The sequence below is a fragment of the Chrysemys picta genome, chromosome 2, assembly GCF_011386835.1.
Source record: "Chrysemys picta bellii isolate R12L10 chromosome 2, ASM1138683v2, whole genome shotgun sequence".
In the NCBI taxonomy this organism is placed as follows: Eukaryota; Metazoa; Chordata; order Testudines; family Emydidae; genus Chrysemys; species Chrysemys picta.
Window position 1 is genome coordinate 5,218,677 of NC_088792.1, and position 24,050 is coordinate 5,242,726.

Sequence of the window (24,050 nt, forward strand, 5' to 3'; positions counted from 1 at the left end):
TGTCTCTTTCATTCACCTTTCAGCCGCCGCCTCCTGTCGAATTCGTGGCCACATTCAGTAAATGACTTGGTCGATTATGTTGCTGCAATGCACAACCTGGGCGTTAAACTGTGTCTGAAATCCTACGTGAATTCACTCGCACAGCTCTCCGCTCTTCAAGGGGGAAGCTGCTGACCTGGAGATGCCCACATGTCCGTAAATTGCGACGTTCGACGTCTGTCTCCGTGTGGGTGGTAGCTCCTCAGCGATGGGTGCAGGGGACACAGCCTCGCTCCACTGGCTCCCCCTTCATTTTAGGGTCAAGTTCAAAATTTCAAATCCCTAGAGGGCTTCCTCTGGCTGACCTAGTGGACTGTGTGCGCGCGTCCCTTTACGTGATCTCCGCACTCGTAATACTGGACTTTTCTCTGCAGCTCCTGCCATCTGGAACAGCCCTCTTGTGTATTTCCCCCTCATCAACTGTCTGCTCTGACAGTTCAGCTGAAAACGATCTATTCCTGGTCACTAGTTAATTCTGTAACTATATTTAACTCCTGTAAAGCCTTTGGGATACAGCCTGTATGAAAGATGCTAAAGAGAATATTGTATAATCTGACCATACAGAAATCTAGTTGGAAGGCAGTTGATGCTTGCTGGAGAATGACCGCTGTCAGTAATGTTTTGCTAGATCCGTGGTTTTCAAACGGGGGTACATGCGTTCTCATTGGGAGGTATGCGAGAAAAATCCTATAATGGCCGACAACATATTTGATTTAGTAAGACTTGGCAGTCTAATCATGGGGTCATACTATACCTATCTCTAGTAGGGGTATGTGGCAGACTACATTATTCGGGAAGGGGTATGGAGCCTAAAAAGTTTGAAAACCTCTGTGCTAGATTATGCTCCACTAGACTTAGATGCTCACCCTTTGACCGGCTGAAAGGGACATTATTTCAGCTCCTAGAAGCCAGCCGTATAAATCGTGACCACCTTGAGTAGCTTCATCAATTGTCTTCTATCGTGAGTGGGTTTCAGGTGACTACTAAAGGTGGCATTGAGACAACAACCAGGCAATATTTCTCTCCAGACCGGGCTCAAGAAGTTATTTCCAACTAATGTATTTTTCTTCTTTCAATTTATCCCAATTTCTGTGAGTACAGATGGAAGGACTTCAATGTGTCGGTTTATATATCACATGGTAATGGACCTTTTTTTTTTTTTTTTCCTTCCCAGTATTTAGGCCAACTAACATCCATCCCAGGGTACCTGAATCCCTCCAGTCGTACTGAAATATTGCATTTAATAGACAATGCAAAGGTGGGTACCAGTCCATTCCAGTGCTGTATCCCAAGCCCTTGCTGAATGAACTATACCAGCTCTACAGTCGCTACTGTTCATAGTCAATATTTGCACGTAGGACCATAGATATGGATGGGGCTGGGCAGCGAGGTTAAAGTCTCGATCCTTGTTCTGAGAAGTCTTGCAGCCCAAGAACTAGGATGCGATGTGATGCAGGGCTAGATGACTGAAGTCACAAGAGTAGAAGAGAAGCTTAAGCAAAGAGGGTTATTGTGGGATTGTTTGAAATGTGTATCCTGTTGGTTCCTATTCTCAAATGATCTTAGTCCTTGTATTTTAATAGGGAAATGTGACTTATACGTGACCAATTATCAGGTGCCCAGAAAATGAACTGCAGATGGGTGGTGTGTGGGTGTTCCCTTCCTCCCTGGGGAGATGTACGGCCATTGTGATCGCCTGGGGTAATGAAACGGGAAACGATTCTACCTTTTTCGTTTGTAGAGGGCACATCAGCTCCCCGGGCAGCTGACCCAGGAACATGATGCTGTGATTAGTCTGTCTGCCTACAACGTCAAGCTGGTGTGGCGGGATGGAGAGGATATCATACTCAGGGTCCCCATCCATGACATCGCATCTGTGTCATACATCCGCGATGACTCCTCACACCTGGTAGTGCTGAAAACAGGTAGGTTGTGGCCAGAACAGGGATTGCAATGCAGTTGCATCTGTTCTCGGATTTTGGAGTCTAAGGGCCTGAGTCTCATTTTCACTAAGGCCTTTTTACACCACTCTGGTGGCGTAAAGGGACCTTAAAGTGGACATACGTCATGCTTACACCCAATTTAAGGCTCTTAGGTCTCAGATCGGCTTAGAGAAGTGGAAACAGCCATTAATTTTCCCAGAGCATGTGAACAAGATATTTCATCAGTTTAGAAGTACCAGTAAGTTTAGCTAGAACTGGTGCTTGTTTGTGGTTTTCTTTAACATAGGAACATAAGGCTGGAAGGGATTTCCTGCTGTCACAGCCAACCCTGTCATATAATCCCATTCATAAACTAGTTCGGTTGTGTCCCTCCCCCCCCACTCCTCCTATTAGAAGGCTGTTTTGAAAGATTTCCGTTTCTAATCACTACTACAGCAGTAAGAAGAACAGGAGGACTTGTGGCACCTTAGAGACTAACAAATTTATTAGAGCATAAGCTTTCGTGGACTACAGCCCACTTCTTCGGATGCATATAGAATGGAACATATATTGAGGAGATATATATACACACATACAGAGAGCATAAACAGGTGGGAGTTGTCTTACCAACTCTGAGAGGCCAATTAATTAAGAGAAAAAAAAAAAAACTTTTGAAGTGATAATCAAGCTAGGCCAGTACAGACAGTTTGATAATAGGTGTGAGAGTACTTACAAGGGGAGATAGAGTCAATGTTTGTAATGGCTCAGCCATTCCCAGTCCTTATTCAAACCGGAGTTGATTGTGTCTAGTTTGCATATCAATTCTAGCTCTGCAGTCTCTCTTTGGAGTCTGTTTTTGAAGACTACTACAGCAGTGTGTCCGAACTCACTGCAGGTGTCACTGCCTAGAAGTGCTCACCTGGCTGATGTGGAAAATGTGCTCTACAGAGTGCACTTCAGTTCGAATCGACTTACCCACATCCCAGGTCTCATTGAACATTAAGGAGAAATGTGCGCGTTGCGTGTTCATTCTGAATCCGCATGCAAGACTGCTGTAAAAGTCAGGAACTGCTCAGGAATCGCTCCATCAGGTCTGGTTACTACATTTAAACGCATCTTTTGGTGTAATTGGAGCTGATACTTTTCTTCCTGGTGAATCTAATGGCAGCGATTTGTTGTTTGACAGAGATGAACAATATAGAGAATAAGCGAATATCTCAATGATGAAGCTGTAACTCTCCTGGTGGGTTCTTGCAGCTGCCTAAACCACAACAGTGAAGCTAGTGATACATGAAGTTGTCAGAACCCTTCACTGAATAAGAGACTCATAAGTCGAACAGTTTCTGTTTTATACAATGTATGGATCTGAGGCCTGGATCCGTGCTCTACACTAGCGACTGCTGCTCCGCAAGAGGGAGCGCTCGCCTTCTTGCCATTGACTATTGCCTTCCTTCTCTGGCAGCTTTGCAGTCCCCATGGCCTGACTGAGTTGACTCCAGGTTTAATTCACTCAACCTTCCTTGCACTCTTACAGGACACTTCCGTGTAAGCGCACGCTATAGAGGGGCTTAGGAAGACGTGGAATTAGTCCTTCGTTCTCGCAGTATAATGAGCCGGTTAAGCTCAGCTGCAGCTGACATGAAAAACAGTGAAAGCAGCTTAGCCCATCGACCGTACTTGGCTGATCCTAATGGAAATTTCTTACGAAATACAGGAATGGGGACGACAGGGGCAAAACTTGATCAGGTTCCACTTTTCAACCGTCAAAATCTGATTTGCTCTGAATGGATTGAATTGCCAAACTGCCAAGTTGGTTGCCAAACTCTAGAATGAGAGTGGGGAGCTGATCTGTGTCGCCATCTCAAACCTATTCCAAAAGATAGAGGAAATACTGGTGAATCACAGGCCACACGCGGGAGGGGATAGTGCATTTGAAAAACAAACTCATTCTGTCCCAAACAATGGGAATCCGATCATTGCTGGCCACTTGCAATGCCTAGGTCTGCATCAGTGAGTTAATCACTTCCATATCCCCTCCTCTCCTTTCCTCTCGCTATTCATTAATAGCGTCTCTGTCTCTCAGCTCAGGACCCTGGGATCTCCCCAAGCCAGAGTCTTTGTGCAGAGAGCTCCAAAGCACTTACTTCAGGCTCGCTGTCCGAGAGTGGCGTGGTACCTGTCGAAGCTTGTTGTTTGGTGGTCCTGGCTACAGAGAACAAAGTAAGACTTAATTACCTTGTAGCGCCAGATGGTCTTAATTTTGTGTCCTGATCTTGTAACTTCAGTCAAGAACCCATGGAACAACAGCTCTTTGGTTTGCAATGATGCTGCTACCTGTGAAATGGAGTGGCAGGAAGGCTGCATGGGATTATTCTGTGTAAAGAAATAGATTGCTCCGGCCCTCTGTTACTTACACACAAAGCTGTAGTTACTCCACTGACTTCACAGGAGTCGCTCCAGGCTATGCAGAATAACATGAGATCAGAATCCATCCCGATGCGAACTGTAAGGTGCTCCTATAGTAACTTGAGATGGGTAAGCTTGGCAGGCAAGAACAGTATACAACATACTTATTCAATGAATTATTAAGGCTTCAGCAGTGTGTTAGGCACAGTACAAATAAAGAAATATGGTCCCCATCTCAAGCTTCACAATCTAATTCAAATGCGCTAGAGAGCAGCTCTTTCTAGCAGACGCTGTCTGCTGCCCAGCTCCCACGTCTGCCGTCAGGAATCTGGGAAAGCCACTGCTTGGCTACTGCACCCTTACAGCGCTTCTGAGCGTGCTGCTACGGGGCGTAACGATACGCCGGGAGGCGGTTCTCTCGTAAGCGCCTCCTGCCCAGGAAAAAGAGAGGGGGAGCAACAGCCACCACATAAATCCACTCCCTCAAGGGCAGAGGCTTTGCCCTCCTTTGTCTTAAACTCTGTTATTTGTACAGCTCCCAAAGGGGTGCTAGGGCCGTGCAGAGGGGCACAGGTTGCTGCCCTCCAACGTTTACAGTCTACAGATGTGGCAAGGTAGCTGCAAACCCAGTGGGCTGAGCGGGAGAGTAGAACAAGGTTCTAGAAATAAGAACGTGAGGTACTTAGTCAGGGGTACTTGAGTATTCAGATTTTGTTTTCAATATACCCCCCATTCCTATCATTAAATGGCCTCAGGTTAGATCTGTGAAACAAAGATGATGAGTGTATCTGGGTTGCATGAAATCTGTCAGTCTTTATGGATTGGAGACCACCCTGGGGTATAAAATAACAGAATTGGGCTATGCTCACGTTCCAGGGTTTCTTCTTTACCAAGCCTTTTTACTAGCACAGATACTGAAATCCCCTGAACAGGCGCCTCGGGTCTGCAGTGTCCTGAGGAGTCAGTCCGGTGGCTGCGGTAGGAGGCACCCCCAGTTCTGGAACCATGGGGTTCTCTCTAGTTAATGGTGATGTCGTGCCCTTATAAACACCGGTGGTGATGCGTCTGAGTGTGCCCTGTGGTGCAGCTCCTTTGGGGGATGAATAGAAGCACGTGCTGTCTCTTTTGAAGGCATCTTGCACCATAACCTCCTTGACTGACGCTTCTTTCTCTCCCTCCCCAGGTAACTGCAGAGGAACTCTGCTCACTTCTCAGCCAAGTCTTCCAGATCGTTTACACTGAGTCCACAATAGACTTCTTAGATAGAGCAATATTTGATGGGGCCTCCACACCAACGCGCCATATGTCCCTACACAGTGGTATGTCAAGTGCCGTTTCCTTTCACTCTTAGGAAGAATCCTCCCCTTACGACCCAGGCTTGCTCTGCCTCCGGCTCTCCTACGAACCGCAGCACTTGGGTGTAGCAATACCCTTTGCTTCCCTTCCCTGTTCACGCTCCTGGTTCTATGACGGAGAAACTGGATCCAAACAGAGGCCCAGGTCTTAATAACCGTAGGCCTTCCTGGGGCCCTGTCTTACTACTAAATGTATTGTGAACTGCGAGTGGGCGATGCATCTCAAATGCCATCAGCTTCGTGACAGCTGCGGCCCTGATCTAGCCTTTGTGTGGAGTTGAATGGCCCAAAGAACTGTCTCCTCCCTGATCATCATCATTTGGAGCTGTCCCTTTCCCATAGCTACGGGGCAAGCAAGGCCGTAGGAGATTGGAACATGGTAGCTGTCCCGCACCTGTCCACAGATGTTCTGTATTTTTTGTTTTCTTTTTAATCAGTGGAGGCAGTTTATTAAAGTGGTGCTTTGCAATTCAGCATTATCCTGCTCTTGGCCTCCTGATACTGTTTAAGCGACAGAAGACTCTCCCTCCTCCCCCCCCCCCCCCCTCTCGACCCCTGTCCCATACGTCTTATTTTTCATACTCTAGCCCTGGACACTCAGATTGGAACGACGCGTGTCCATGACCAGCAGGTTAGGAAATAGACAGCATTTGTGACTATAAATCGCTTGACTGGAATATCTTCCTTGCAGATGACTCTTCAACAAAAGTGGACATTAAAGAATCTTACGAAACAGAAGCAAGCACTTTGTAAGTTGGTCGTACGCATTCGGGAAGGGGGTGGTTTGGCTTAGATGGATGATACCTTTTTTTATATAGCCCTGACATCGGGTTTACAGTCTAAAAGGGGGAACTTTCACAATACACACGCTGAATGTCTTTTGATAATGACAGCTGGAACACTCGACACAGATATTGCTGTCTACATAGCCCTCCATCCCTGCCTGCTCAAATTCCCTTGCTTTGTAGCTACATTTAGTACAGTATTCCAGAGAAGTCCATAGAACAGGGGTGGGCAAACTTTTTGGCCTGAGGGCCACATCGTGGTTCCGAAAGTGTATGGAGGGCTGGTGTAGTGTATTAAATTGCTCCCTGTAGGAGTGTGCTACTTACGGCTGCCAGTCCTGGTGCTCTGAGTGGCCTGGTAAGGGGGCGGGGAGCAGGGGGGTTGGCTAAGGGGCAGGGGTCCCGGGAGGCAGTCAGGGAACAGGGGCAGTTGGATAGGGGTTGGGGTCCCGGGGGGCCTGTCAGGGGGCAGGGGTGTGGATAGGGGATGGGGCAGTCAGGGGACAAGGAGCAAGGGGATTGGATGGGGGTGGGGTCCCGGGGGTGGTGGTCACGGGACAAGGAGAAGGGGGAGGGGGGGTTGGATGGGTCGAGGGTTCTGAGGGGGGCAGTCAGGGGGCGGGAAGTGGAAGGGGGCAGGGGCCAGGCTGTTTGGGGAGGCACAGCCTTCCCTAGCCAGGTGTAGTGTATTAACTTGCTCCCCGTAGGAATGTGCTACTTACGGTGTACTATTTATGGCTGCCTTTCCTGGTGCTCTGTAAGTAGCACATTCCTACAGGGAGAAATTTAATACACTGCACCCTGGCGACTCTCACAGCCGTGCTGCCCGGCAGGAGCTCGCAGTCCCGCTGCCCAGAGCACTGGTAGCACAGTGAGCTGAGGCTGCCAGGGAGGGGCCGGGGGCTAGCCGCCCCGGCCGGGAGCTCCAGGGCTGGGCAGGACGGTCCCGCAGGCCGTAGTTTGCCCACCTCTGCCATAGAATATGCTTCCCTCCCATGTAGTGGTTGAGTACAAGAGTTACGAGACAACTCTTCCCTCTGAGCTGGCTAAATTTGGTGGGGTCCTAACACCTTGTCCAAGTCCCCAGGATCCTTCCGATACAAGAAGACGGCCTCAGCTAAAATGAGTTTAGCAGAGACACACTGGGAGGGTGTCCTGGGGTGACAGTAATGGAGCTCTCAAGGTGGCTCACAGATCCATTGCATTTCAGCTCCTTTCCGGAATCTTTGGATACAGGCGGCAACTCGCCCTCTTCCTTCTCAACGCCTCAGTCGCCCCACGTTAAGACGGTCAGTGAAAGCGAGCTGAGCACCACGGCAACGGAGCTGCTCCAGGACTACATGATGACGGTAGGAATGTCTGCATCAGAGGCCAGGCGCTGTCTGTTCGTAGCAGAGTGGCCGTGCGTGCAAGGGGACATGATCGCTTTACAGTAGCGTCAGCCAGGCCAGCATTCTTGGGAATGTGGTTGTGCCCTGAGCATGGAGTCAGAACCCCACGGCAAGCTCTGACAGCGGGTCAGAAACACAGCACCAGTCCTATAAACGACCTTGGTTTGTTTTCTTCTCTTGTATAACATTGCTTCATGGTCACTTAGGAATTGTAGGGATTCAGGTCAGATGCCATCAAGCTAATTTCCACTTGGAGCCTAAATAGGGTTTGAACATAAGCTGGCTCTGGAGGTAAATGACTTGAGCACAGCTTCCCAGCACTGCTCCCTCCCTCCTTCGAGCAAAGGCTCTCGTGAATGAGAACAGTCTTAGATAAAAGCTGCCTGACTCCTGTGATGGACAATGCTTAAGTGGTGATGCTGCCAGAACGGGTAGGACTGTAGAGCATGCTATTAAATTGACATTTGGAGCACAGTTGTAGGAGCAATCGCTGAAGTTGGTCACTGAATTAATAGGGTTAGAAATAACCTAAGAAGGATTTAAACAAAGCGTATTAATCGGTTGCCTCCTTTCTGAGAGTCCCTTTGTGAGCAGTGGGTTTTTCACCTACAAACAAGGTACAGTTTGCAAAATAGGAATTGCTGTTGCTGTTAGTACCTGTACACACCAGGTGATTGACGCTCAGAGTGTAGCTCCTGGCTGCGGTTGCCTATGGTATTGCTCTTGAGCTGATTCCTCTGGAGGGCATCTGGCTATCGCCATGGCCTGCAGCTGCCCCGTCCTTTCTGGGGGATGCACTGAGCAGAGCGTGTAGGAGAACTCTGCTGCCAGCCAGAGGACTTGGGTGTTTGTTTGGGAAGGTGGGTGCACGAGGGCTGTTTCTGCTGGGTGTTGGTGACGTCAGAGGGATATTGGTGGCTTTGCAAAGACTGATGGGCAAAGTCTCAAGACCCCACCCTGCTACATGGGCCTCAGCTCCTGTTTCTTAAACACCCACTTATAGTCAGCCTAGACACTCATTAGCTTGAGCGCCGTAAGATGGAGCAGCATTTCTAGGTTAACCCGTGCCACGAGAGGATGGATTTCTTACAATATTGTCTCCCTTCGCCAACAACGACATGGGCTGAGTCGTTAATGTGATTAAACAGTCAGTTTATGTTAGGGGAGTGTCAGTCCCTGCTTTGTCCACCACTAAGTGACCCTTACTTGCTGTTTTTAACAGAGCCCATTGAATGTTGTTCCTCACTAGCCATGGCTTCTCCACTATTAAAAATAAGGTCAAATCGTGCCTTGTGCTTCTTCTCCTTAGCTAAGAACCAAACTCTCTTCCCAAGAGATCCAGCAGTTTGCAATGCTCCTGCACGAATATCGCAATGGGGCTTCAATACACGAATTCTGCATCAACCTGAGACAGCTCTATGGGGACAGTAGGAAATTCCTGTTACTAGGTAAGTTTCAGCTAAGCTGGACTAACATCAAGATAACAGACCTGGGAGGGAGAGGAAAGCTGGCCTGTGGGGGATCAGAGTAGCAGCCGTGTTAGTCTGTATCCGCAAAAAGAACAGGAGTACTTGTGGCACCTTAGAGACTAACACATTTATTTGAGCATAAGCTTTCGTGGGCTACAGCCCACTTCTTCGGATGCATGTGGGGGATCAGACTCTCTCATCCTGAGCCTCTTGGGGCAAGTTGCTTCTGGTGTTGCTGTCAAGCCCAGGGGAATTGTGCTCAGACCTTCTAAGTATAGTTTGATCGGATGCAGGATCCTAGGGGGGCGGATTCTGGAAGATACAACCTTCCTTCTCCCAAGACTCGGGTTTGATATGCCAAACTATACAGTAAAGCTGCAAATGCTTTGTGGTTCTTGCTCACTTTGGTTTAGTAATGTGCACTGACCTCAGTAGTCTTCAAAGTCCAATGTGAACTTGTCTTTCTCTTGCTTTCCCCATTGATCAGAAGTGCAATGGGAGAAGTCTGTAGGCAGCTGGTGATGATCCTATGCTGCACACGCTGGCCCCCCAGCAGTTCTCTGAAAAAGTGGTGATCAGGCTTAGTTCCTCCTGCTCCAAAGTACAGGTCTCGCCCATGTGAACTATGGGTGGGCTGTTTTGATGGTAGTAGTACAGGGCCTATGACATACGTTTGAACGTGCGATTCTGTCAAGGGCAGTAGGGCCCCCTGCAGATCAGCCTGTCCCTATTAAAACGATGCCTTGGGAATGGATCCAGGGCAATGTTTCTGGGAAATGTTTGTAAAATTCCATTGGAAAGGGGGTTTACGTTCAGACCTCCCCTTGCGTTGTCTTCAACCGAAACACTGCACCATCCTTCGCTGGAAAGTGAACGCACTACTGAGTTCATTAGCCACGCTAAAAGAAATGCAAAAATAAATAACGAATAGCAAACAGCATTGTCAATTTGTTTTCAATGTTAATAGTCCAAGAGAGTGGTAATAATCGGACATTTAGGGTCCTTCCTCAGCTGCTGAAGATTGCCTTAGCGCAGTGGTTCTCAAACTTTTGCACTGGTGACCCCTTTCACACAGCAAGCCTCTGAGTGCACCCCGCACCGTAAATGAAAAACTTTTTTTATATATATTTAACACCATTATAAATGCTGGAGGCAAAGTGGGGTTTGGGGTGGAGGTTGACAGCTCGCGACCCCCCCATGTAATAACCTCACAACCCCCTGAGGGGTCCCAACCCCCAGTTTGAGAACCCCCGCCTTAGCGTCATTCAAATCGGTGGAGTAGGGCTCCAGTGACATCAGCTGAAGATCTGTCTCCTTGTTTTTAAAAATGCCTTGTTAACCTGACAGAGCCCTTTGAGACCGTCTGGGCCACGTCATGTCCTTGTCACCTTAGTGTGCGTCGTTTTCATGAATGTCTGCGTAGCTCTAGGAATAACATTGGTTCCGCTAATGAACAAACAGAGGAAGTGAAAGAGCATAACCTTCCCTCCCGTTGGTCCAACACAAATAGCATCTAAAAATGTCTTGGTAGTGGGAAGGAGGTATTTTGTTAAAGTAGATATTTAGACTCCAAGGACTTCGCCCTGCCTCTGTGTGGGTCTGTGCCTTTAAATCCATCTGGAAACTGAAGCTGGCGCGGAGTTCAGCAGCAGCTTATCCAGCCATGTATCTTTGGAGAGCCCAAGACACCAGCGCTCTGGGATCCACGCTGGCTGCCTGCTGAGTTCCAGGTGGAGGTTGATGGTGTAACGATGCTGGTTCCGGTGGGACCCAACGGAGAGTGCCAATTTAGGACAAATTGCTTAAAGCAGGGCACTTACAGCCCAAGGCTGGGGTTTTTCCACTTCTAAGGCAAACCAAACCAGCCAGACAGAGAGGACTTTGGTCTCACCCCACTGGCTAACCACAAGTCACACAAGCAATTCCCTGAGACACTCCAGTTTCCCAGTATCACCACCAGTGCCACTCATTATGGGGACAAATGGTTATGAAAACCAATACCCCAGTAAAAGAAAAAAGGTTCGATCCCAAAGGACCGAGCCCCAGACCCAGGTCAATATACAAATCAGATCTTACCCACAAATCACACTGTTGCCAATCCTTTAGAATCTAAAATCCAAAGGTTTATTCATAAAAGGAAAAAGATGAGAGCTAGAACTGGTTAAATGGAATCAATTACATCCAGTAATGGCAAAGTTCTTGGTTCAGTCTTGTAGCAGTGATAGAATAAACTGCAGGTTCAAATCAAGTCTCTGGATTATATCCCCAGCTGGGATGGGTCCTCAGTCCTTTGTTCAGAGCTTCGCTTTGTAGCAAAGTCCCTCCAGAGGTAAGAAGCAGGATTGAAGACAAGATGGAGGAGATTCATCAGCTTTTTATAGTCTCTTGCCATGTGGTCTCTGCTTTCTTTGTCCCAAAGCAAACTGTCCATCACATGGCATGGAAAAACCTCAGAGTCCTGTCCATAGGCATGTCCCTGCATGCCTTGCTGAGTTACAAGGCGTATCTGCCTTCTCTCAATGGGTCAGTTGTATAGCTGATGGTCCTTAATGGGCCATCAAGCAGGCTAGACGGTGCTGACACCAACTTGTCTGGTGTCACCCAGAAGCATAGCATACGTTTAAAATACAGACAGTATAGAGCCAATATTAATAACTTCAACTACAAAAATGATACACACATACAGATAGCATAATCATAACCAGCAAACCATAACCTTGTCTTAGACACCTTATTTGACCTCTTTTTATAAAAGATTTGGTGCCACTACAGGACCTTGGTTGCAACAATGATCTATATGGTCCCAGTTCATGTCAATAACGTCACAGATGGGGAAAGAGTTTTGACCCATAAAGCCCTGAGCAGGTTGGGTCATGTCTGTCTGAGACTGATACTGACCCAGCTGCAGTCAGTGGAGGTGCAGAAGTGGGAGCCCCTCGGTAGACGAGCTGCCGGCAGAGAGTTGTGTGAGGGGCAGTCAATACAGGAGGTCAGGCTAGGTGATCCAGCAGTCCCTTCTAGCTCTAAACTCTATGTAGCTGAACGCTCCCTTTTTCAAGTGCTGGTCCCTACACGTTCTTCATGGTGAATACACATTTGCTTCATGCACCCGAGGCTGGAGAATTTTGAAAGCAGTGTCGGTTGGTCCCAGACTGGCAGCAGAGTATGAAGGGGAGGTGACCAGCCCTCTGTGGTGAAAGAAGTGGTTCAGAACTATTTAGAAAAGCTGGACGAGCACAAGTCCATGGGGCCAGATGCGCTGCATCCGAGGGTGCTAAAGGAGTTGGTGGATGTGACTGCAGAGCCATTGGCCGTTATCTTTGAGAACTCATGGCGATCAGGGGAGGTCCCGGATGACTGGAAAAAAGCTAATGTAGTTCCCATCTTTAAAAAAGGGGAGGAGGAGGATCCGGGGAACTACAGGCCAGTCAGCCAAACCTCAGTCCCTAGAAAAATCATGGAGCAAGTCCTTAAGGAATCAATTCTGAAGCACTTGGAGGAGAGGAAAGTGATCAGAAACGGTCAGCATGGATTCACCAAGGGCAAGTCATGCCTGATTAACCTAATTGCCTTCTATGAGGAGATAACTGGCTTTGTGAATGAGGGGAAAGCAGTGGACATGTTGTTCCTTGACTTTAGCAAAGCTTTTGATACAGTTTCCCACAGTATTCTTGCCAGCAAGTTAAAGAAGTATGGGCTGGATGAATGGACTATAAGGTGGATAGAAAACTGGCTAGATCATCGGGCTTAACGGGTAGTGATCAATGGCTCCATGTCTAGTTGGCAGCTGGTATCTAGCGGAGTGCCCCGAGGGTTGGTCCTGGGGCCAGTTTTGTTCAATATCTTCATTAATGATCTGGAGGATGGCATGGACTGCACCCGCAGCAAGTTTGCAGATGACACTAAACTGGGAGGAGTGGTAGATACACTAGAGGGTAGGGATCGGATACAGAGGGACCTAGACAAATTAGAGGATTGGGCCCAAAAAAACCTGATGAGGTTCAACAAGGACAAGTGCAGAATCCTGCACTTAGGACGGAAGAATCCCTTGCACTGCTTCAGACTAGGGACCAATTGGTTAGGCAGCAGTTCTGCAGAAAAGAACCTATGGGTTACAGTGGACGAGAAGCTGGGTATGAGTCAACAGTGTGCCCTTGTTGCCAAGAAGGCTAATGGCATTTTGGGCTGCATAAGTAGGAGCATTGCCGGCAGATTGAGGGACATGATCACTCCCCTCCTATTTGGCATTGGTGAGGCCTCATCTGGAGTACTGTGTCCAGTTTTGCGCCCCGCCCCCCCCTGCGCGGACTACAAGAAGGATGTGGAAAAATTGGATAGAGTCCAGCGGAGGGCAACAAAACTGATTAGGGAGCTGGAGCACATGACTTATGAGGAGAGGTGGAGGGAACTGCACATTGCAGTCCACAGAACCTCACCCACCCCTGTAATAGACCCCTAACCTCTAGCTGAGTTACTGAAGTCCTCAGATCATGGTTTAAAGACTTCAAGTGACAGAGAATTCACCATTTAAACTAGTTTAAACTTGCAATTGACCTTAGTTTACCTTATTGTAACTGGAAGTTCTTCGAGATATGTGGTCCCTGTGTGTATTCCACTACCCACCCTGCTTCCCCCCTGTTTTGGATCTTCTCTGATTCACGGTAAAGAAGAAACTGGGGAGACAGTCGGTCCACCCTGCCCTTTATCTCCCTGGTCAGAGGCGTGAGGTGAGCCAGGGCACATATGTGAACCAATGGATGCTGCTTTCAAAATCCTCCAGCTCTGGGCACATGCGTACTCAGTGGAATACAGATAGGAACCACACATTTTGAAGACCCTCCAGTTACTATAAGGTAAGTAACTTTCTCTTCCCCCAACATCTGACATAGCCTTAATTTGTAGATTCTGCAAGGCCCATCTCTTTGCCCAGCTTTTGGGTTTGGAAGGGCATAAAAGGACTGGTGTTTGGGTCTCTAGTCCACCTCTGAATAGCTATTTTCTGGGTCTGAGATGAGGAGCAGCTGTTGGTTCAGTGTATTATGTGACACTGTTTTTAACCCTGTGCAAAGACACTTATCCTAGGCTCCAGGGAAGTTTAGAGCCCAAGGACCTTTTGAGGATCTGGGCTTATGGGCATTATAAATAAAAACAAATACATTAAAATGGGTCAGATTTGGAGGATAAATGTACAGGAATTCAATGCCTAGTACACCCGAGAAAGAGGGGTGACATTTGTTCTCTTTCGCTGGGTTCCAACCTCATTTCAAGTGGCTCCTGTTACCTTTGTCCTTAACATGCCTAGAAGTGAAGACCATTAGAAAAAATAATGGGGTTTGACTCCTAATCCCCAGCACCTCTTGCCTCTGTTTAATCAATGTTTGCAACTCATTTGCATTTAACTTGGATGTTAGCAAACCTATCGACTGGAGAAAGTCCTTGTCCTCTACAACTTTGGGAGTGATATTGTTTGGACAGCATCATTGTAGGCCAGGTCCTGCTTGCTGTCGCTATCTGAGTACTCCTGGGGCCTGAATGTTATAAAACATTTTGTTGTGCAAACAAGGAGTTGGAAAGAACAGTTTGGCCACATAAAAATGTGATCGCGAGACAAGCAGCTACCACCAGCTGCATACTTGGATCGTTGAAGACTATCCCTTCACCATAGCCTTTACTAGATACCCCATCGCTGTGTGCCCGAGCTCTCTTTAGTTGTGTTGTTTCGTGTAGGTGAGATGTATGTTTTATGAATGAATTTAGAGGTCATAAAAAGTGTCTGGTAGATCAAACCACAGAACTGGAACAGCAGGAAGTGGCCGCTTCACTCATGCTGCCTACCAAAGTGCCTCAATTCTGATCTCTACAGACGGGACAGTTCAGTTTCCAAAAGCCATTTTAACCTTTGGCTTCTCTGAAACGTGCCCAGCAAGAGGACGAAGGTAGGCCAGTGGTGGTGGTGTGATGTGGATGCCCATTTTCTGGACTGATACCCGTCATGCAGCCCACTGAACAGCCCTGGATGGTAATGACTTAAGCTACTACTGATCTAGGTCAGAGTCAAACTGGTGAAATGCTCTCTAGCTCATTACCAGTCCAATCCCCCGTGGGAAATATTCCATTGGAGGTCTGTCTTTTCTTTGTGCCAGAAAAATGGCAAGAATTACTCTATCAACATGATTACAAATTACTAGATATGTTCTGAATACCCAGCACCAATGAAAACGGGAGTGGGTGGGGACTGGCAGGCCACTGTATATTCCACTCAATTCCTTGAATGTAGCATGAACGCCCCTATAGATAAAGGCAGTAAAGATTCCTGAGGAGTTCCAGACAGTCTGGGGACGGATTGCCAGAAGTGGTCTGTGGGTTGGTTCGAAACAGGCCAGCTGCTGAAGAGGGTATAATATCCCCTTGTGGGTTAATTTAATATCAGTGGGACTAAAATGAATATGGGCTTCAGGTCTGAGCCCTGTGCTGAAAATGTAGTGATTGATCTATCTGAAGTTTTTGTATGGCCCACATGATCATAGTATCTGGGCCTTACACTGTTTAACATACTTACCCTCACATCCCCCATGAGGCAGGGCAGTGCTACTACCCCTGTTGTTCAGATGGGGAACTGAGAACAGAGATGCTAAAGGCCAGATCCTCGCTGGTATTTAGGCCCCTGACTCCTGTTGAAATCAGTGGGAGTTAGGCCCAGATCCTCAAAAGGTATTTAGGTGCCTAAGTGGCTTGCCCATGGTCACTTAAGAAGTCTGTGTCAGAGCAGAGAATGGAACCTAGGTCATCAAAGCCCTAGGCTACTGCCCAATCCACTGGAGCATCCTTCCTATGGTATGACAGCAGGGTTAGGGAGAGAGAGACAGCCTTGCAACAAGGTATGACACCAGTAGGATTGGAACTCCACACGCCTGCTGCTGTTCCCATTGACTTGAAAAGGATCAGGGCTGGGCCCTTTTGCTCAGAGCTAGGAGGCAGGACCTTTATCTGCTAGTTTAAACAGACTTAGTTTAAATGACCCCTTCAGCGTCAGAAGGTTCTAATCCCTACATCTAATTACTGTTAGAGGGCTTCCCTTCACCCTCTCCTCTGGTTCTCATCACACAGATAGAAAGATAAGGAGTTGAGGCAGTCTTCAAGTGTGTGCTCATATTACATTCCCACCATGCCCAGTAACACTTCAGCTGTATCCCTTATCTTTCCCCATTGTACTAAAAGCCCCATCTGGTTGTGGGAAATGCAACACAGTCTTTGTTCATTGTTCTTCACCCTTCTTAGTATAAGATATAAGAGTATCAAAACGTCAAACCCCAAATTCTATCTCAGGCTGGCAAATAAGCCTATACTAACACTTACAAAGAAGTGTTTTAAAGAATAATTAACAATCAGACAGGAAGCTGCCACCCTGCCATTTGAACAATGCACCATTGGACTCTGCTCCCACCGGACAGTGGGAATGGTAAGGAAAGTTCTGTTTTTAGAATGGGTTTAATTTTACCTGGATTAAATGAGCTATTGAAAGAAAAACAACCCATGTTCCTAACGTATAGCATAGCACCTCTGCAAGTCTTGATTTCCATTGCTTTAAAATGACATCTGTGGCCTCAGTCTTACGGGCAGCGATGCTTAGGCTCCTGGTGGGAAGCATAAGGCCGTATTGTAGCCCCACTGCAAGACAACAGCCCCGCTCATGGAATGGGGAAGTGAACGGTGACAGATGTTCCTAGAAGCAGCTCGGAACCTTTTCCTCGATATGCTTTAATCTGCATGTTGATGCTGTTAACGTATTAAGATCTGTAAAGCTGCACAACGTGTCTCAGTGCTGAGCAATCCTTTGGGCTTTATCTCCACTCTTTTTTTAATGAATTATTGTTAGCAAACGTGACTGGTTCCTTCCACATCCAGGGGACTGCAAATGTGCTATGTTAGCCACCAGAGGGAGCCCATGTTATTTCCTCTGTGCAATACTGACTCATTGAGAACGACAAGGAAAACATTAATACACCTCTACCCCGATAGAACGCTGTCCTCGGGAGCCAAAAAATCTTACCGCATTATAGGTGAAACTGCGTTATATCGAACTTGCTTTGATCCGCCAGAGCACGCAGCCCCGTTGCCTCCCCGGAGTGCTGCTTTACCGCGTTATATCCGAATTCGTGTTATATCGGGTTGTGTTCTATCTGGGTAGAGGAGTAGTTTAGGAGAAGGGCATGTATTCCATGGCAGTGCATGCCAAGGCTGATGCAAAAACCCTCCGGAAATCAGACAGCTCTACTGCGTGTTGTTGCTCTGCCAAAGTGAAGGAGAACAAGAAGCTTCCTACAGTTTGGATATAATTAGCACAATAAATTAGATATTTAATAGAGATAGTTGAAGAATAATTGATTACGTTAATAGATTGGGAGGATGAAGCTAGACTGTTCTCAGTGGTGGTGGATGACAGAACAAGGAGCAATGGTCTCAAGTTGCAGTTGGGGAGGTCTAGGTTGGATATTAGGAAACACTATTTCCCTAGGAGGGTGGTGAAGCACTGGAATGGGTTACCTAGGGAGGTGGTGGAACCTCCATCCTTAGAGGTTTTTAAGGCCCGGCTTGACAAAGCCCTGGCTGGGATGATTTAGTTGGGGGTTGGTCCTGCTTTAAGCAGGGGGTTGAACTAGATGACCTCCTGAGGTCCCTTCCAACCCTAATATTCTACTCTATGAAATAAGGTAGTTAAACCCTAAGCCTACCAAAGTGTTAAGGAGGAGATATTTTAGGTGACGGCCTACCATGTCGTGCCACGTACCTACTGCTATGATGGAGAGAAATGAGATATATTAGAATTGGACAAAGTACAAATAAGGTCAACAAAAACGATTAGGGGTATGGAATAGTTGAGAGTAATAAGACTGGGACTGTTCAGCTTAGAAAAGAGACAATTAAGGGGGGATGTGATAGAGGTGTATAAAATCACGAGTAGTGTGGAAAAAGTGAATAGGGAAGTGTTATTTATCCTTTCCAGTAATACAAGAACCAGGATTACCCAATGAAATTAATAGGCAGCAGGTTTAAAATAAACAAAAGGAAGTACTTTATACAACACACAGTCAACCTGTGGCACTCGTTGCCAGGGAATGTTGTGTATAACTTGGTTGAGAAAAGATTTAGGTAAGTTCATGGCAGGATAGGTCCATCAGTGGCCATTAGCATGGCCAGGGATGCAACGCCATGCTCTGGATGTCTGTAAATCTGGCTGCCAGAAGTTGGGACTGGATGACGGGATGGATCACTCGATAATTGCCCTGTTTTGTTCATCCCCCTCTGAAGCTTCTGCTACTGGCCACTGTCAGAAGACAAGATACTGGACTAGATGGCCCGTTGGTCTGACCCAGTATGGCCGTTCTTAACTCTTCATGAGACGTTTGGGTATGATTCTTGATCCTCGCCTTGACAGTCAGATTCTACCAAAAGGATCAATGCAGGATAATTCCTAGATTCCAAGGCCGGACGAGATCACTGTCATCATCTAGTCTGACGTTCTGTAGAACACTGGCCAGAGAACTTCCCCACGACATTCCTAGAGCAGAGCTTTTAGAAATACATCCAGTCTGATCAGTGATGGCGAATCTACCACGACCACTGGTAAAATGTTCCAATGGTTAATTACTCTCCGGTGTGAATTTGTCTAGCTTCAACTTCCAGCCATTGGACTGTTATAACTTTCTCTGCTAGATGAGGGGGGAGGGATAGCTCAGTGGTTTGAGCATTGGCCTGCTAAACCCAGTGTTGAGAGTTCAATCCTTGAGGGGGCCACTTTGGGATCTGGGGCAAAATCAGTACTTGGTCCTGCTAGTGAAGGCAGGGGGCTGGACTCGATGACCTTTCAAGGTCCCTTCCAGTTCTAGGAGATGGGATATCTCCATTAATTTAATTTATTGAAGAGCCCATTATTAAATATTTGTTCCCCATGTAGATACTTACAGATTGTGATCAAGTCACCCCTCAACCTTCTCCTTGTGGAGCTAAATAGATGGAGCTCTTTGAGTCTAACACTATATAAGGCAGGTTTTCCAATCCTTTAATCAATCTCGTCTCTCTTCTCTGACCCCTCTCCAATTTATCAACCTCCTTCTTGAATTGTGCACACCAGATCTGGACACTGTTCCAGCTGCAGTCGCACCAGTGCCAAATACAGAGGTAAAATAACCTCTCTGCTCCTAACCTAATCACAGCAATCGTCTAAAATGTGAAATCTTTCCTGTGAATAGTCTTCAGAAGCACAAACAGGTACTGAGGCTGCCAGAGCTGTTTGCTTTTAACTGTAAATTGCAGTTTTTTGGAGGGGGTGGGGAGGCTGTATGTATGTGATGAGTAGGTCTGTCTACTCCCGCCCCTTCCCCCCCCCCACTGTTTTCTATGTAATCTGCCAGATTCCCCTCCAACAGGGAGACAAAACTCAGAGGCCTGTAATCATTCCACAGGATCCACAAGTAGTCTTGCAAATTACGGAGATGCCTTAAGGCCCCGAGCGTGCTCCTTGGGAGGTTTACTGCAGGATCGTGCCTCACAGGTGAACAAAATGGGGTTTCTCTTGCCAGGACCCAGGAGTTCAGCAATATGTTCCTCCTGGCAAGATTTGCTTCCAGCAGTGCCTACAGCAGAGCATTCCCCCACACTGATCGGGCTGTTGATGATGCTGTTAACTCTTGTCTATGAAATAAACAACCCCGAACTCTGGTCCTGGCTGGGGAAACTGCTTTGGAAATAGTCTTAAAATGCATGGACCTGGTTCAGTGCTGACTTCTACCCCATGGCAACTCCACTGGAGCCACTGGGACTGCCTCGGAGTCAGTGCTGAATTGGGCTGTTTGATTAGTGATTTGGGGGATCTTGGCTTTCTGTATCCTCTTTTAAACAGCCTTTTGGTTCCTGTTTGTCTCAGGTCCTCTAGCTGTGATTATAGAAGGGCTCTTAGGATGGAGTCCTGGTTGGACTCAATACTGAACCCTGTCAAAGGGTGGGACCTCCTTTTATACAGAAGGAATATATTGCCGTGGTTGGAAGACCCACCAAGAAATCAGCTCTGATGGAGAGGCTGAATGGCAGTCTCAGACAATTGATTTTTGCTTTAAAACAATTAAGTTTGTCCCCTAATGAGCCTACAGCATGTAACTGCATGATCTCATTAGTTTACAATGTTGGTCCCAGGATATTAGACAGACGTGGTTGGTGAGGTAATATCTTTTATCGGACCAACTTCTGTCTTTCACCAACAGACGTTGGTCCAGTAAAAGATACTACTTTACTCACCTTGTCTGTCGAATCTCATTAGTATTCTCCTCCCTCCTGTTTCTTGCATTTGCTTGTTGTGTCTGGTTTCAAACTAGATTGTAAGCTCTTTGGGGCTGGCACGATACAGTCTAAACAATAACCAGGGGTATGCTGTTAAGCGTTCTTCAGCTGGCCAGGGGTCAGAGCTGCTCTCTCTTGGACGGGATACTCGAAATCCTGCTGGTCAGGCTGGGAGAGATGGTTAATCGCTGCATGGGGACAAAGGTGGAAATAATTGGCGCTGGAGTACCTCCCTCTGAACCCGCAGGAGGTGGCAGCACTGAAAGGGGAGCCTTCTCCTGCAGACAGGGCAGAACTGAAGAGCGTGGGCTTGGGAGTACATCGTCTCATAGATACAGAGCAGTTGCTCTTGACTTTTTTTAATTAAACTCAGTAGTGCTCTACACTCCTCTGGTCCCTTGCGTCTGAGGATCTCCTTGAGCTTTACTAACATGAGCTAATTAAGTGTCACCACCCGTTTGTGAAGTAAGAAAGCGACCCCGTTTTAGAGATGGGGAAGCTGCTGTAGTGCAGGAGGTGACGTGACACCGTCCCACACAGTCACTAGCAGCTTGGGTGACTGGAGTTTTCGTTAAAACAGAAAACTCGGCTATTTGAGCCTCAGATATTGGGGGAGAGGAGACAGGATGAGTTCAGTTGCTGCATCTTGACTTTCTTGGTGTCCTACAACCAAATCCTGAAGCCTTTACTTGGGCAAAGCTCTCCCTGATAAGAACATCACGAATATAGTCTTGATCAGTGTAACGTTGTCATGCTAAATGTATCAAATGACTAATTTTTCCTCCTTGTTTATTTCCTGGGGAAGGCCTTAGACCGTTCATTCCTGAAAAGGACAGCCAACACTTTGAGAACTTCCTAGAAACCATCGGGGTGAAGGATGGCCGGGGAATTATCACAGACAGTTTCGGGAGGTACAGACGGACTCTGAGCACTACCTCCAATTCAACGACCAATGGGAATGGAGCTGCGGGGAGCTCGGATGACCAGTCTGCCCCTTCCGAGGGAGACGAGTGGGACCGAATGATCTCTGACATAAGCAACGACATTGAAGCTCTAGGATGCAGCATGGACCAGGATTCATCATGAGACACTGCTGTGGGAGGGAGGATGAGAAGACAGCTCCTTTCAAAGGGGCTGTATTGTTCTTTCACCCCCATGTAGCGATTGCAGCAACGTTTGCTGCTGTCTTCCTGACCTTCCAGTCTGAAAGAGGCTCCAAGGATGAGTTGGGATGTGATTATTTCCCCCCTTGTCAATGGCTTCACTGGTGCCCATTTTGTGATGGTGGCTGGTGCCCTCTTACTGTGAAGGCATGTGTGTGTCTTCGTGCAGGTGAGCGTGCTGTGTGAGAGTAACCCGGGTTGAGAGATGGAACCGGAGTCCCTTCCTCTGACTTCTTAGAACTCTCTTCGTTTTTGTGTTTTCTTTGCTGTCGTCGCTCTGGAGTGATGCAACGAAGCTGGGGCAAGAAACTTGCATTGAGCAGTAACAGCTCGCTGGGACCCGATGGCGGGTTTACAGTTTTGCACATGATATTCCTATTGTAACTCAGACTTTTTTTTTTAAATGAAGTTTACCACAATGTGAATAATTTAAACCTATTGTTGGTGTTGTCGAAACATTTCTAATCCGAACCTGAAGGCTGTCTGCTGCGATACTGACGTGATTGTTTTGTAGTGAAGGCCAACGTTGGCTGCTCTTCATTGGTCACAGAGGGAACTCTGCAAATGTGACCTCTGGGCTGTCCCCTTGCAGGAGGGGAGTTGCGTGGCGTGGGTAACCTTGGCCTTTCGCCTCTAGCACTCTGGTTCAAATTCAGCCCATAGTGCAGAGTGGGGCATGAGTGTTGGTGCATTTAGCGCTGTCCTAGTGGACAGTCTAGGTCTAAAACCAATCCTGCCATTCAGCATGGCTGGCAGTCTTTGCTCAGGAAAAGCCTAGGACCTGAGGGAAATAGGAGATGGAACCACATTTTTACCTCTAGCAAAGTCATTGGTTGGGCGCGTGTGTGCGTGTGTGTGTGTGGTGAGAGCTCCTGTTGTGGCTCTGTGTGCTCTCTGGCCTGGGGCTACATGGATTCATGTTTCCAATGCTGCTAGCCCCTTAACCTTCACAAGCACAACTGTTCATTCAGTAAAACCCGATCTCAATCCCAGTCCAGCACAAGTAGACGTGACAGGTTTCCTGCTGCTCCCCAGAGGGCGCCATGGTGCATATATACCTCCCCAACACCCGTAGCATCTGTCCCTGCAAGGTGCTTGGGCACCTCCTGCAGGACTGACGCTGTTAAGGAGTTCAGGGCTCTGAGCATCTAGCAGGATTGACTCCAACAGATGGTGGTGAATTCAAACAGGAAGTGACCGTAAATTTGTTCTATTGCTTAGAATTTCCCCTTTAAGGTTACAATAACCAGGAAATTCTCAGTCAGGCTGAGTTCAACATCAGTAGCTATTTGCATGGGGAGTGGATTTTGGTCACCCTTGAAGGGTGAGATGGTAACAAGTTAAACTGATAAAGTAAACTTTCTATGAAATTAGCAGTGGGATGGATGTATAGATATCTAATGTACAGGTTGTATATATTATACAGGCAATTATAAATACACTTATTTTTTGTATCTGTATTCCATGCCATAATATCTATACTGGCCGCTATAACTGACCTTCAAAGGAACATTTGGTTGATACTTCAGCCCTTTCAGTAGCAAAACCCTATTTGTTCATGGACTCCAGGGGTTTCTTTCTTCACTTTTTTTGATATAACTGAAAGTAAATTAAAATCCCGTACTGGTGGCTGGGCACGTTAGTTTGTCAAGAATAGGACATCAAACAGAGCTGGCATTCTGTTCCCACGCGTACTTCCACTGAAACAAGAGAGCTCCAAAGTCTGTTTTTCTGTGTTCAATACAGGACCCTGTGGCACAGTCATGCACTGACCTGGCTGAGGGATCTCCTCCTCTTCAAGACATCCGTTAACTTCACCTGGTTGCAGCATGCGGTTCTCCTGACCTACAGTGCTGTAGGCCCGAAACGTCACTGGAATTCTTTACATTTTCAGTAACCTCCACTGCCTGACACAAGGGAAAATGCCCATAGTTCATTTTTATTTTTAGATAATATTCTTAGTCATTCCTTTTACCTCAATGTTGGTGAAATTAAAAGATAGGATCCTAGGATGACTTTTTTAAACCAAAAACCCAAAGGAAAAGCCACCCACGGTTCATATTGAAATATGGATGGTTCAAAATTTCATTTTTTTTCCGAGCGAGAATGGTACTGTCCAGTGAAACCAGACTTCAGTGACTAATAGGGAATCGACAAAAAGCAGTGGCTGAATGAAGGGGACTTTT

The 24,050-nt window shown here is 47.2% G+C and overlaps 1 protein-coding gene across 5 annotated transcripts in view; it reads left to right on the top strand.

Annotated features, from left to right (window-relative positions):
• Positions 1-23,324, top strand: part of CCM2 (CCM2 scaffold protein) — a 68,861-nt gene extending 45,537 nt beyond the window's left edge. For 3 of the 5 annotated variants that reach the window (XM_042860584.2, XM_008173121.4, XM_065582530.1), the window contains 8 exons: positions 1,214-1,297; positions 1,781-1,964; positions 4,045-4,181; positions 5,551-5,686; positions 6,414-6,471; positions 7,718-7,856; positions 9,208-9,346; positions 21,507-23,324. In XM_042860584.2, coding sequence (XP_042716518.1) covers positions 1,214-1,297; positions 1,781-1,964; positions 4,045-4,181; positions 5,551-5,686; positions 6,414-6,471; positions 7,718-7,856; positions 9,208-9,346; positions 21,507-21,787 — 1,158 coding nt within the window. In that variant the 3' untranslated portion in view covers positions 21,788-23,324. Of the gene's footprint in view, positions 1-1,213; positions 1,298-1,780; positions 1,965-4,044; positions 4,182-5,550; positions 5,687-6,413; positions 6,472-7,717; positions 7,857-9,207; positions 9,347-9,854; positions 10,303-21,506 lie in introns of those variants that run through there. The other 2 variants (XM_042860594.2, XM_042860596.2) reach the window with 2 other exon arrangements.
• Positions 23,325-24,050: the final 726 nt, after the last annotated feature.